Source organism: Phaseolus vulgaris, chromosome 8 (assembly GCF_051622355.1).
Source record: "Phaseolus vulgaris cultivar YP4 chromosome 8, ASM5162235v1, whole genome shotgun sequence".
NCBI lineage: Eukaryota > Viridiplantae > Streptophyta > Magnoliopsida > Fabales > Fabaceae > Phaseolus > Phaseolus vulgaris.
This window is the reverse complement of record NC_143505.1, coordinates 47,295,872-47,309,068: the sequence shown is the minus strand read 5'-3', so window position 1 is coordinate 47,309,068 and position 13,197 is coordinate 47,295,872. Positions and strand designations below refer to the sequence as shown.

Below are 13,197 nucleotides of genomic sequence, written 5' to 3'. Positions count from 1 at the left end.
ATGTTTTTAGAGAGATTGTGGTTCTTTTAAAATGAAACATGAATAACTAATTTTCCTATTTATATACTCTTTTCACTTTAATAATAAATATTTTGGTGTCATTTTAAATATACCACTTCTACTCTAAAACTAATGTCTAAGTCCTTATATTATCTCCATCAAGAAAAAATTTCGTCTCCAAAAATTGACTTACCAGAAAAGAGATAGGAAAAATTTCTCTCATGGTTTCTTCCATTTCCCAAGTTGAATCACTAGACTTATCATCCCACAACACTTTCACCTTACTGGTGGTCTTTCCTATGATACCAAGATGTAGCCTACCTATTTACCACATCTAAATACTTACACACACATACATATATACATCTCAGTCATAGAGTATTTCAAAATATATCCCTCTTCGTAGGAATTTAAAACATATATACATACGATAAAACATAATATATAAAATAAAATTCTTTATATACTCAGAGTGGAGTTCCATCACCTGAAATATAATATGCTCCTTTGTAATACACGATCATCATAGATAAAGAAAACAAAACATAACACAAACTTGGTAAGCTAGCTATTTTTAAGACTTCTAAGATAAATGTAACTTTAAATAACAAACATCAATTAATCAATTCTCATACATCTTGGAAAGCAAAAGTGTCTATAATAATTCATACCGTTTTTTCCTTCGTGTCACTACCACCACCACAACCAATGAACCAAAATTCTTAAAACCCTCATTCATTTTTCCCCTTCTTCCCACCATTACCACCAATCAATATTATGCAAAATACTAAATCTCCTTCTCCCAAAAGTTTTCAAAACTCTCAAACTTTTACTTTAGTTCCACACAATTTTTTAACAATGTTTGATATGCTCCCATTTGTTGTAGTGGTCAAGAAAGTCTTTCTAATGATACTGAAACACATAATTTCAAAATTTTCTATCCGAATTGAATTGGGAAATATCACACAAGAATAAGCAAATTATACACAAAAGAAGTAAAGGATTTACTTATCAATAGAATATGATAAACATCCCATTGGCTATTGGCTTAATATCTCAGTGAATCTAATTATTGTTGATGACCAATCAAGAGAGTTTTTTGGTTAAGATTAACTCAAAATTACAACAACACTTGTGATAATATACAATAGAGGACATTAAATCAAGTCAACTCTCGATAATAATGACAATGATATTAATGTGTTAAATCATCACCCATGTTTAATGACATTTTACAAGGTTGAACTCCTTCAATGCAATTAACAATAAATAGTGTTCCGGCCGATTGACCTGGGACGTCTTTGTGCGCAACCCTGCCCGTCAGCTAGGGACACCTTCCCTCTGGCTACCTGTGGATACCTGCAAAGAAGGACAAAAGGGCGCCCTAGCGGCCGTTTGCACTCCGACGCTCAAGTCAACTAGCGAGAAACACCAAAAACTCTGCACCTCCGTATCGGAGCACCGTGAATGGCACTCTGAAGGTGGTAAAAAGAACTATGTGTTGTGTATCTTTTCTCCTTCTGGAAAAAAACCTTTCTCTAGTCCCTTGTACGTAGCCTCAAGACTCGAGCAAGCAACTAGAGTGTATTATGGGAAAATTCGCCAAAAGTCTGAACCCTGTTTCCCACGTCCAAGGTTCTATTTAAACTACTCTCGCATTTAAAGCGTCTTAAAGCGCATTTAAGGTTATGAAACGTTCAGCGCCTTTAAGACGTTTAAACCGCTTGGAGCATTTAAAGTACCTTAAAGGCTCGAAACGTAAACTTTATTAAATAGCTTTAATTACCTTATACCTGACAAATTGACGTTTCTATTCTGACTTGGCTGCTATTACACGTGGAGGGCCTCACAGCACCGTGACCCCACTTGGGGGTATTTCCTCGTGTGAGCCCTCCTTCCTGGAAGTGCATCTGCGCAAGGGGTGACTCTTTGGGTGCCAACTCATGCCCCCAAACCTCTAGTCACTCGCTTTGAGAGCGTATCTACCTTCCTCTCGTACCCTGCACCTGGCTACCCCTGGGCGTGACCCTTCTCATGAGTCGTAACTATCCCAAGGGCTTCTCTGGGGCGACATAGGCACTTCACGAGTCAGATTGCTCTCCACTGGCGCTAGTACTATGGCCTTGAAGCCACCTTTCTCTTCCCTTTATTGCTACCCCGGGTTATCGGGGTTTGAGGCCTCCCCACGGCGTCACTCCCTCCATGGTCTTTCCTACCCATGGGTGTCGGGGAGCAACACTGTGGTTGCCTTGCTTTTGTGACATTTTACCTTGGCGACGCCCTACCTTGGCGACACCTGCTCTAGACGACGTCTTATCTTGGCGACGCTTCCTCTTGGCGACGGCTTGCCTTGGCGACGCTTGCCCTTGGCGTCGCCTCACCTAGGCGGCACCTTATGTTGACTTCGACCTCGACGCTGACGTTGACCTTGACTTTGTCAACGCCCGGGTACGGGACGGTACAAATAGAATTTTATATAATATGCTATACTAATTTGTAAAAGACATTTATCTTGACTGGGTGACATTCGTCAAAACATCCTAATGCTACAAGAAATTTATTTGTAGAATATCAACAAAGAAACTAGAAAGGATGTTGAAAGAGCATTTAATGTGTGTTTTTTTAATTTGCAATTATATATGGTCCATTGTATAAGTGGCATATATGGACGTGCATTATATTATATAACATTATTATTCAAGATGAACAATTCTAATGTTCATTATAATCATACTTATGGAGAGGTTTCAAATATTGACATATCTCAATGTGTTCCTCCCCACTTTGCAACATAAATCCAAACAAGACATTATATGCTTACAAAAATCTCCATCAACAACTTGAAATGGAGTTGGAGAAACATATTTTGGAACATTTTAGTAGTAACTAATATTGACAAAATTTAATTTTGCATGTTTGTTTTAGGGTTTGTATTTTTTTAATCAATATTACAAGTTAATTTTTATAATTTCATCATCATTACGTTTACTAATTAAAAACATCAATTATTAATATTTTTAAGTTGATATTTTAATTTTTAAATAATTAAAATTTATTTAGTTAATATTTTTAAAATAAATAATAATTAAATTATGGAACTAACAAAAAATTACAAAAATTTTAAAGTTGAGATCTATCATTATAGAAAAAAATTAAGAGAGATCTTGTATCTTATGTGACACAATAAGACCTACAAAAAAGTAGTACAATACCTCAAAATAACATGCACAGAATATGTTCTAAGAATATTTCTCATGATAAATGGCAACATGCAAGAAAACATTTTTTAGTGGTGGATCTTCAATAAAGATGTTAAACATAAAATCTATTATTTACAACATCTTGCACTAGAGAAGGAAGTAAGTTTTCCACCACAGAGAATAAGTTATTCTACAAGAACTCTTATTAACTATTTCCAAAATAATAAAAAAATCATATTTTAAATTTTCTCCTACTACAAACAATTCATTATGGGGCCAATAAAATTTATTTAAGATCTTAAAGTGAGATATATTGTAAGAGTAAAAATTGAATGATCTTCTTGAGAGTTCTTATATCCTTCATCGTGTGGAGAACCAAAGTAGTGCAAGGTCTTTGTTCTTGTCGGTTGACTCTAGTGACAAGCTCTAACTCTGGTCTGTCTCTTCTAGAATCTGTTCTACATTGTGTTGTCCTGGAACACAACTCCCTTGAAATAGAAGGGGCTCTATCTGTTGATTGCACTCCGACGATCAAGTGAGTAAAGGGCTTACTAGAATTTAAGAAGTATTCAGTTTCAGTCTTAGAACAAACGTACCTTTACCTAGGGTCTCAAGCCCCTTTTATAGCTTATTTCTTGTAACAACTTTCTCTCATGAGAATCTAATCTCAACTGAAAGCATACTCAACAAGAAAACCTTTTGTTTATGGTCACCTTCTCTCAAGGTGCTACAACAGAAAATAATCTTATCTCTAAGGAGAGCATAAAATAATAACAGAACAACCACCTGCCATTAGGGCACCAACTTATGCGCCAACATTAGGGGAATATTCTGCTTACGTGGGCACCCTACTCATGGTATAACGTTATTTCTTGTCATGCATGCAACTTAACCACTATGTGCCCTAGAACACACGTACTTAAGTTAAAAGAAACATTTACTTGACTTAGGCACCACATGTACTATATGTACTCCTAGGTTCACAAATACCCTTTACTACTAGCCTTATACTAACGTATAAAAAGTTTATTTTAATTATGCCACAACAAGCTTACCAATAAAATTGGGCCAAACTCATGACCCACTTTACTAGCCCAACAGCTGAGCTGACTTGCCTGTACCATGCACCGAGATCCGACCACCAAGCACTGAGCCCTAAGCGCTCTATCCAGTACAATCTCAAAATAAGATCCTACACTATAATTCTCTAATAGAGTGTGCATAAAATCATGTGCATAACATGTTATCTAAGAACAATGAAAGAAAGAGTGCAACACTGGTTGCAAAACACACCTACTGAGAACAAATGAACATAAAACAACAACAATTTTCAAATCCAACATTAGTTGTACCTTCCACCATTGGGCAACAACCTTTTTTAGAGGATTTAGTTAGGCAAATTGATGACAGAGCCTCCAACAAAGGACCAAGCACTAGAGCAATGGCTAGAAGAATACATGAATAGTGGGATTCAGCTACTTCGGGTAAAGACTCTTATACATGTTTGAAGGAGGCATAACCTTGTTGTATTTATTAAAATAAGATTTCTTTTCTTGTAAAATAATTAAGCCTTAAATTGGGTCAAGTAGCATAGAAATTTGGGCTTGTATTCGGACCGCATATATAGTAAAAGTAGATTAAAGCTCCTAAATCTAATTAGGGTTTATTTGGACTCAATTATGGTCCATCATAAACCATAGCATGATCACTAAGTAGAATTACATGCCTAGATGAACATGCTTAACATGTTGCCATCACACTAGTTTGAATTTTATTTCCCCTCAAAATTGTCAGACCCTTCTCATATAAAAGGAGGTTTTTGGCTCATGAATTGTCAGATCAATGAATATAAAGTTATGTTGCCCATTTGCAAGCTTATAGTTATCTTTGTCTAGCCGATCTAGGATAGACACCTTGTTAGTCTCTTACATCTTTCTCCAAGTGATTGAGCCTCGCCTATCACTCTCCCTACACCTTACAACTACTCCAAGGTTTCATGGCTTCTTAGAAGTTCTTCTTTATCCATTCATCCATTGTGTTTCCGCATCCCTAACTATTAACTATAACTTTTGACCTAATAATAAGTATTCGATTAGCAAAATATTATATCAATTAGTCAAATTTTTGTTTGTCTTTGATAATTTACTTTTTCCTTGCTTTATATCTTGCATGATGTAAATTTTGCAATCTATCATTTTACTTATTATTGATTGAATTATGTCATTTTCACTTTCCACTTAACAACTTGATATTTTTTTGAAAAATAATATTCTTAATTCCCAAAAATAGTTATATTTTTTTACAAATCATTTTGAGCATTATCATTTTGAATCCATGCATTCGTTTCTCTTAATCCGAAAATATGTTAAATTTTGTTTTTATGTTCAACAAACAAGGGAAGTTTTTATTAACATAAATGTCAAAGTCTATTTCTCACAATGGGTTTGTTTTATAGAAGTTTATTTTAATAAATTTAAGTTACTCAATATATTTTCTTGCCCTCAAATTGAAAATATTAATAATTGCTATATGAATAAAAAATCACAAAATTTAATTATTATTTTTTGTTGAATATTTAATCTTAATTCCGAATTCAATGGAAAACAATATCATATAAGTTTAAAACAATGAGATAAAAACACTACCTAAAGTGTATCGAATTTTAAATCTTTTAAATATTCGTGTTAAGTATAAAATAAAAATAAAGTATCATTCCTTCGAGGAATTGATCGAAGTACCAAATCATTAATTTATTACAATTTGAACCGATAACTGGGTAAGATGATACTAAATTGAATTATTACTCCAAAAAAATTACAAAAATAGAACACAGCCGCACAAATTGTCTAGGGTTAGATTTCTCCATATTCTCGTCTAAAACATTTAACTTACCTCTTGATCCAAGTAATTACCGACAAAATAAAGATCAAACCGTTGCTTTAGGCTAAACCAATTCCTCCACATTTAACTCTACTTAATTTCTTAGGTGTTCTCTACTAACATAAGCATGAGAATTCCATGAGGTCTCAATTATTAAGCTGTATTATTGGGACTTCAACAACTACGGTAATATTCCTTAATATTCAACTCAATAACCAAGTTTATAATTAAGAGATTGAATCTAATTCCAATTCTAAGGTTAGTCTAAGAATAGCATTATGAACTGAACAAAATCCCTAAATTGAATGATAAAAAACAAGTAACATGAAATAATCAAACCACGAGATAAATGAAAATGATAACGCTTTTTGTGGTGTTGTATGTGCCTTACGGTATCCAAATCCAGTCCTCTGCTTCCTATGATTGAAGTGAAGATTTGCAATGTCTGTTTTCCTATACTTGGTAAGGAAAAAAAATTGGATTTCATAATAGAACTGAAGACTTGAGGCATCGAGAGGAAAAAATATATGAAAAATAAACCAGTTGTTAAAGCTGACTTGGTTAGACAATCAACATGATTAGTCCTGACCCAGTTTAAGTAGTGAGATTTGAGTACTTCTGGCTATGTGAAAGTAATAGGTCAAGAAAAGAAAGAATACGTACTTCTACATAAGAATATATAATTAAATAAGAGGAATCAATCATTCCACCTTCCAAAACCTACGAATTTAGTGATACATTTAAAACAATCAAAAATCAATTCATGAAACGATAAAGAAGTGATATCCATTAGCAATTCCTGAGATTGGCCCTTGATTTTTTTCAAGTTTGATATGCACAAACCTGAACTCCCGTAGCAACTGTTTCGTGTGTTACATAGTACTTTTTAGCTGTCAAAAGTCTAAAAAGTTGGGAGCATTGTTTTATACCAATCTAAGTGACTGGGTACATTTAAAACGCCCGTTGGACGACATTTAAATGCACACAAATCAGCGGCTACATCTTATCAAGATAGCACGGAACGTTTAAATGCGCTGCTGAGCATTCAAATGAGCACTAACATCTTCAATTTATAACATGAAGATAACACTGTTGAACTGAGGACAATACACCATTAGCGGTTTAAATGGCTTCCATATCTTGTGTACTTGTGCTCTAAACCAAACAAATAACAGACTCTTCAATTCATCCCAATTAGTCTCTCGTAGTGGTCCTACAGTCAAGACTGAAAAAAGAATAAATTTTCAATAATTTTTTACCAGGAGACTTTACTAATACACACAAATATATCGGCCACATGCTAAAATCATGAAATTCTAACAACTTTATATATGATTTACAAATATATACAATATATATACACTAATTTAGTGTCTAGTTTTACATAACTATAGCTCAATATTACAGATTTATCACACCCCAAAATTTATCCTTTTGCTTGCCCTCAAGCAAATCACTTCTCAGGACAAAAATATAAACAAACAACATTAGCATCATACTATTACAAAAAATAAAATTAGAGACATTAGACACAGAACTACAGATGGATTAATATTTGTCACTGAAATTGGCATTGCAAAATATTTAAATACAGGTATATATGTATGCGATGCAGATTAATGGCAATGATAAACAAAATTATTCTGTCTCAAAGAAACGAATCTATCTATTCAAAAAGACCCACATATTCCACTAACAATCAATGGCCATTTTTCTGTCATTGCATCTCATTCTGCCATTTAATTACCAAGACATGCCCATCTAAAAGAGATAAATAATTACCAATCATGATGGTTTTGTTTTCCATCCAGCTTTCGAAATGCGACGAAGCTCTTGGGTTCGACTCTTCACATCACTACAACTTCCAAAATAGCATTCAGAAATTGTGGAGTAAAACCATTATTGGTTAATCGCATTTAAAATATAGAAATAGTACCTTTGTATCAAATAAAGAAAAAGATAGAACACAGGAAGTAGCACCAAGATCAGTGCTCCAGCAGCCAGGCGGAAGAAACTACTTTGATCCTGCAGTGGAAAAATATCAAGATTGACAAATAACAACCTTATTGACAAGTATTAACTGCTAGAATAAATTAGTTATAAAGTTTAAGTTTTAAGAAATTATGGCATAATGAAATGAAAAGAAAAAAATCTAACGCATAAAAGTTTTAAAACCTTTCCAATAGAAAGGGAAAGGTACTGTGACAGCAAGTTTTGACATCAGAATCTAATTTGAGCCAGCCAAAAATGTAAAACCGTTAACCTAATGTCAATAAGGCCTTTTCTTTTTACAGAGGGACTTTGCCAATTAAGCCAAAAACATCAACATAGATCATCTGAATGGAAGTATAGATTTCCGTATACCAATAGAGTTAGCAATGACCGATTTCTAATCAAAGGCGTATTGATTATCCCAATGAATCAGGCTTTACCTTGCCTCCTCGAGAGAAGGGTTTAAGTTTCCCCGAGCAAGTGTGAGCATCACAAAATTGGTGCAGAAACAATTCTACCATTATATCAGGAAATTGGGTAAGAAATAAATCAACATGGACAATATAATTAAATTAAGTGGGGGAAAGTGACAAGAAATATCATAATGGAAAAATATGGAGAAAACTGTAAAAAAATAGAAGTATACCATGAAGGCGAGCTGCTGATGGACCCTCACTTATAGGAAAACAATTGTCAGCAAGACTCTGAGTAAAGAGTGCATATGGATTAGGTGAATAGTTGACAATACCATGAACAGTAAAAGAAATAAAACAAAATGAAAGCAACCTCACATAGATGACGATTTTTAGAAGCAGCTGCCAGATTGCACTTGCTTCTGGAGGATCTGAAATTCATCACAGCATCACAATGCATCGCCCCACATAAATCAGCCAAGCATTTACCATGAGTCTGCATTAAATAGCCAATCAATGGAAACAACATTTTCTGATAAATAATAAAGCATAAAAAAGAGCTGCAAGTAAAATTGATGTAAGATTCAAAAGCTCATTGAAACTCCCATAAAAGGCCAATTTTGTGTACACTGGTTCCACATCCAATATTGAAATGACTTAAATGATCATACAGTAAGAAATACTCAGAGTAGAAAACTGTGTATCCCCTCATGGTATCCATCAAATAAATTAATTTATTCTCGAGGCAAAACGTTAAATTATATCAATTTAAGGAAACTTGCTGAGGAGTTGAGGGAGGAAGAGTGTGTGGCCCTGCCACCAAACAACCCCCATCCTCCTTCCAGTCATCCATAATAGGGGGGACAAACTGAGTGAACAAATCAGATAACTTCATGTGTTATGGTATAACTATATTAGTATATCTTGGATATTGACCTCATCAGGTATTGAGAAATAACAAAAAGTTACAATTTGAACAAGGAATGAAAGACAACAAAAAAGGATACACTTAAGTAAATCTTCAGATCACTACAGAGCCAAATATTGACACAAGTATGTAACCTCTATGTGCAAAAAAAGGTGAGTATGACCGGGGCAGTTTTGAACTTCAAACTCATCAAATAATTGATAGAATTAAAAGATTAAAAAAGCTTGCACTGCACATTATGTATCCTCCAAGCACTATAAAGGAATGAAAATTGACATACCAGATTCAGAAGATTGTAGTGTCTATTATCAAAATGGTGATCGAGAAATTTCTCTTCCCGAAAGCTTTTCTTGCAATATCCACACCGCCATTCATGTCTATCTATGAAAATTTTATGCTCTTCCTGATCGCTAAATATATCATTTTCAGGGTGAAGTCTGCATTTAGTTGAAAGCTGGTAGTTTTCTCGTTCCACAAATGGTATCAAATACTACAAAAACATACAAGGAACGTATCTGTTAAGAGAGAAAAAGAGAATCATGTCCTGAAAATCTGTTTAAACTAGGGATTTGATATTTATGAGTATAATAAATACAAAAGTAACAATTTTCCTAGTTACTATGTTTACCTGATACATTGAAACTACATGTTTCCAAATTCTTATTTAAACATGTTTTTAACAATGTTCATGGATCTGATTCAAAATTTAGATAACTTAACAAAGGAATTTTCATACCTCCTCTATCACTTTCCGAGCTGCCCTACTTCTCTCCCTGGAGCAATGCAATTCTTGAGCATGTTCCTGTCCCTGTTCCCGGTCCTGTTTAAGTTTTCTACATTGAAAACACAACTGAGTCATGCACGAGACTGAATTCTCGAGAGACAAGCTAAAGTATAAAGAAGAATATAACTTCAATATATTTATTAGTAAGTAGGAAGAACTGCGTCCGTAATGGACAAAAACTAAACATCAAGTAAAGTAAACCATCGACATATTTGGATGATGGAGGGTTATTAACAATAAATAAATTGCAAATCCATTCCAATACCTTTCACCAGAAGATTCCTCATAGACCTGGAGCAAAAGATAAAAGAAAACGAGAATTAACTTCCTAAATCATGGCTCAAATGAAATATAGGCTCAACGTAAAGATTCTAATTAAATCAACCAAAACACTTATAGTCGAGCACTTGAACTATTTTTGACCTTGAAATCCTTCGTACCTCAACACAATCAACTGGAACCCTAAAAACTCACTATTCCAATTTCCATATCCCAAACTCGAAATGCATTGTAGTTAGCCCATTTGTTTGAACGCAATTTCTACAATATCTTGCTCGTCTCAAATAAAAGAATGCGTATAAGAAATTATACATCGCACAGTTTTTGTTTATTCAAAGTCCAAAGCAAAGGCATGCGCCATTACCTGGCTTGCGTATAAGAAAGGTGACGAAGATACGTGGACGAGTTCGTGCAAACAAAGTAGCGCGATCAAAAAGATTGAAGCAATTGTTGTGACCTTCTTCATGCTTCACTCCTTGTCCCAACTTGTGTTCATTTTGTGCTGAAGAAAACTATTAGACTCCTCCTAATTAGGCCCCTTGGTAGAGAGCTATTGAAAAAATGAGAACCCTTAAAGATCAAACTTTCTACCACAATTTTCCTAATACTCTGCCCAATGTTCACAAAGAAAAATTATTAAAATATATAATTATAAATTAAATTTATGAAATAAGAAATGAAATTCATAAATGATTTTTTATTTTTGATAAATTTTAATGACTAATAAAGAATAAGTTCCAAATTTTGTAAAAAAATAACACCTATTCTTTTTTCTTTCTAACGGTACTGGTCAGACGTACTCAGATCTTCGATACAAGCACTTAAGGGTAGTAAACTCGGTTAGGTAAAGTGATACCCAGTTCGGCCTGTGACAAGTATGGACCCAACAACACGTTACGAGGTCGGTCCAGATGTTTGGTAGTCCACGTGAAAGATACTTAAAGTAAAAAATAACAAAAGGAATAAGCGAAATTAATTAAAGCGTATACATCTTTAAAAGTTGTTGGGAATAATGTGGCATAGCACCCAAAAATAAAGGTACACTATTTTACTATTGAAATAATATTCAAGTTGTTGAGATTATATTCCTGTTGTTGAAACAATATTTTGGTTGATGAAAATCGTTGAAGGAATGTTTATAAAAGGGGTTTGAGACCCCGAGTAAAGGTACGCTTTTTCTGAGTACTTTAAGCTGAAACAGATTTTATAGTTTGAATGCTCTCACTGACTTGATCGTCAGAGTGTGATCAACAGGTACAACCCCATTTGTCCCAAAGATCAATATCTCGGAGCATCACGATAAGACAAGTCAAAGCGAAGCTCATCTCGGAGACAGACCAAAGTCAGTCGGCAAGAACATTTGCCACCCACCGTGGGGCCAGATAAAACTTGATCCCACCCACATTTGGCTGAGCATTCTACGTTATGAGAAACATGAGGCTAATACCGTTGGGATCTGAAGGAAGCGAGGCCCCCGCCTTGCAACAAATCATGGAGGCCATAAGTGCTCTCCAAGAGGCAAACGAAGAATATCGACGAGAGCAAGAGCGAATTTGAGAAGAAGCCAAAGCAGAGCAAGAATGGCTACGAGCAGAAGCCCAAGCTGACCAAGAGTGCCTTCAGGCTCGCCTTATGGCATAGATTGAAGCCTCCCGAATAACTATGAAGGAGCATGCACAGGCCAACGAGGAGTTGCGCAAGATCAACGAGGAACTGCGGAGGAGCTTGCGCCAATAGGGTCGACGTCCCGCTCGAAACCGTTCCCCAAATTTGTCATCAAGGGATGACCCCAAGCCATTCTCTCAGCAAATCATGAACGAGCTTGTGCCACCTCATTACAAAACACCCAAGATCGCCTTTTTCTCTGGTGTAGAAGATCGTGAAAGTCACCTAAAGGCGTTCGAGGTTCGAATGATCATCTCTAGGGAGTCTAATGGAATTCGATGTAAGATGCTCATGGGTACATTCACAAGGACAACCCTACAATGGTTTAGTGGGATCCCAGATGGACACATAACCTTTTTCCTTCGGTTCGATAGAATGTTTAAAGAGCAGTTTCCGTCTAATAAGGTCAATCCCCCACAATTGTATGATATGTTCAATGACAGACATAGCAAAGGGGAGTCGCTCAAAGGATACTTGAATAGATTTTGTACAGTCTCAGTAAGACTTCGAACTCAGGATGAAGAGATGGTGGTTGTCGCTTTCGTAAGGGATGACAATAAGCTCGTTCAGCGATTCACTAATTAGGAATCCAAAAGAGACATTATCTGAGGTGCGTGAACGAGCTACTGCCCATATTAAGGCTGAAGAGGTCGTGCTCAGGAAGAATGGCAGCTCACGGTCGAAACAACCCAGGCATAAAGAAAGCAGTCGAGATCATTCCATTAGGAGCAATGAAGCACCCATCGAGAAAAGAACAAATTCAAGGTATGTCCTGTATGTCACCAAGAAGGATGAACCTAAAACGAAGGTCAAGGAGGAGACGACGATCAGACCCCGATTCCGAGTATCCTGTAAAGAGCTCTTAAACATGCCAGGAGTAACGAACAAGCTGAAGTTTCCCCAAAGGACAGATCGATTCTTGGGATCACAAAGAGAAGCCTGGTGCGACTTCCACAAGGCATTGGGCATAGCATCGAACGATGCATAGCCCTAAGTTACCAACTGGCTAGTTTAGTCAAACAGGGTTTCTTGAAGAAGTATCTTGAGGCCAACCAG

The 13,197-nt window shown here is 35.5% G+C and overlaps 1 protein-coding gene across 2 annotated transcripts; it reads right to left on the bottom strand.

Annotated features, from left to right (window-relative positions):
- Positions 1-6,743: 6,743 nt before the first annotated feature.
- On the bottom strand, positions 6,744-11,093 carry LOC137826249 (uncharacterized). Of its 2 annotated transcripts, none has more exons than XR_016515168.1 (10): positions 10,841-11,091; positions 10,463-10,488; positions 10,150-10,246; positions 9,694-9,903; positions 8,864-8,981; positions 8,719-8,776; positions 8,513-8,586; positions 8,017-8,105; positions 7,863-7,935; positions 6,744-7,305 (listed from the first exon to the last, which is right to left on the bottom strand). XR_016515168.1 is itself a non-coding variant. In XM_068632144.2 (10 exons), exons 1-9 carry the CDS (start codon positions 10,940-10,942, stop codon positions 7,866-7,868), a joined length of 849 nt encoding a protein of 282 aa, XP_068488245.1. In that variant the 5' UTR covers positions 10,943-11,093; the 3' UTR covers positions 6,744-7,305; positions 7,863-7,865. The 2 variants fall into 2 exon arrangements, 1 of the variants encoding a protein (XP_068488245.1); XM_068632144.2 differs by having other exon boundaries at positions 8,859-8,981; positions 10,841-11,093.
- Between the last annotated feature and the right edge of the window lie 2,104 nt (positions 11,094-13,197).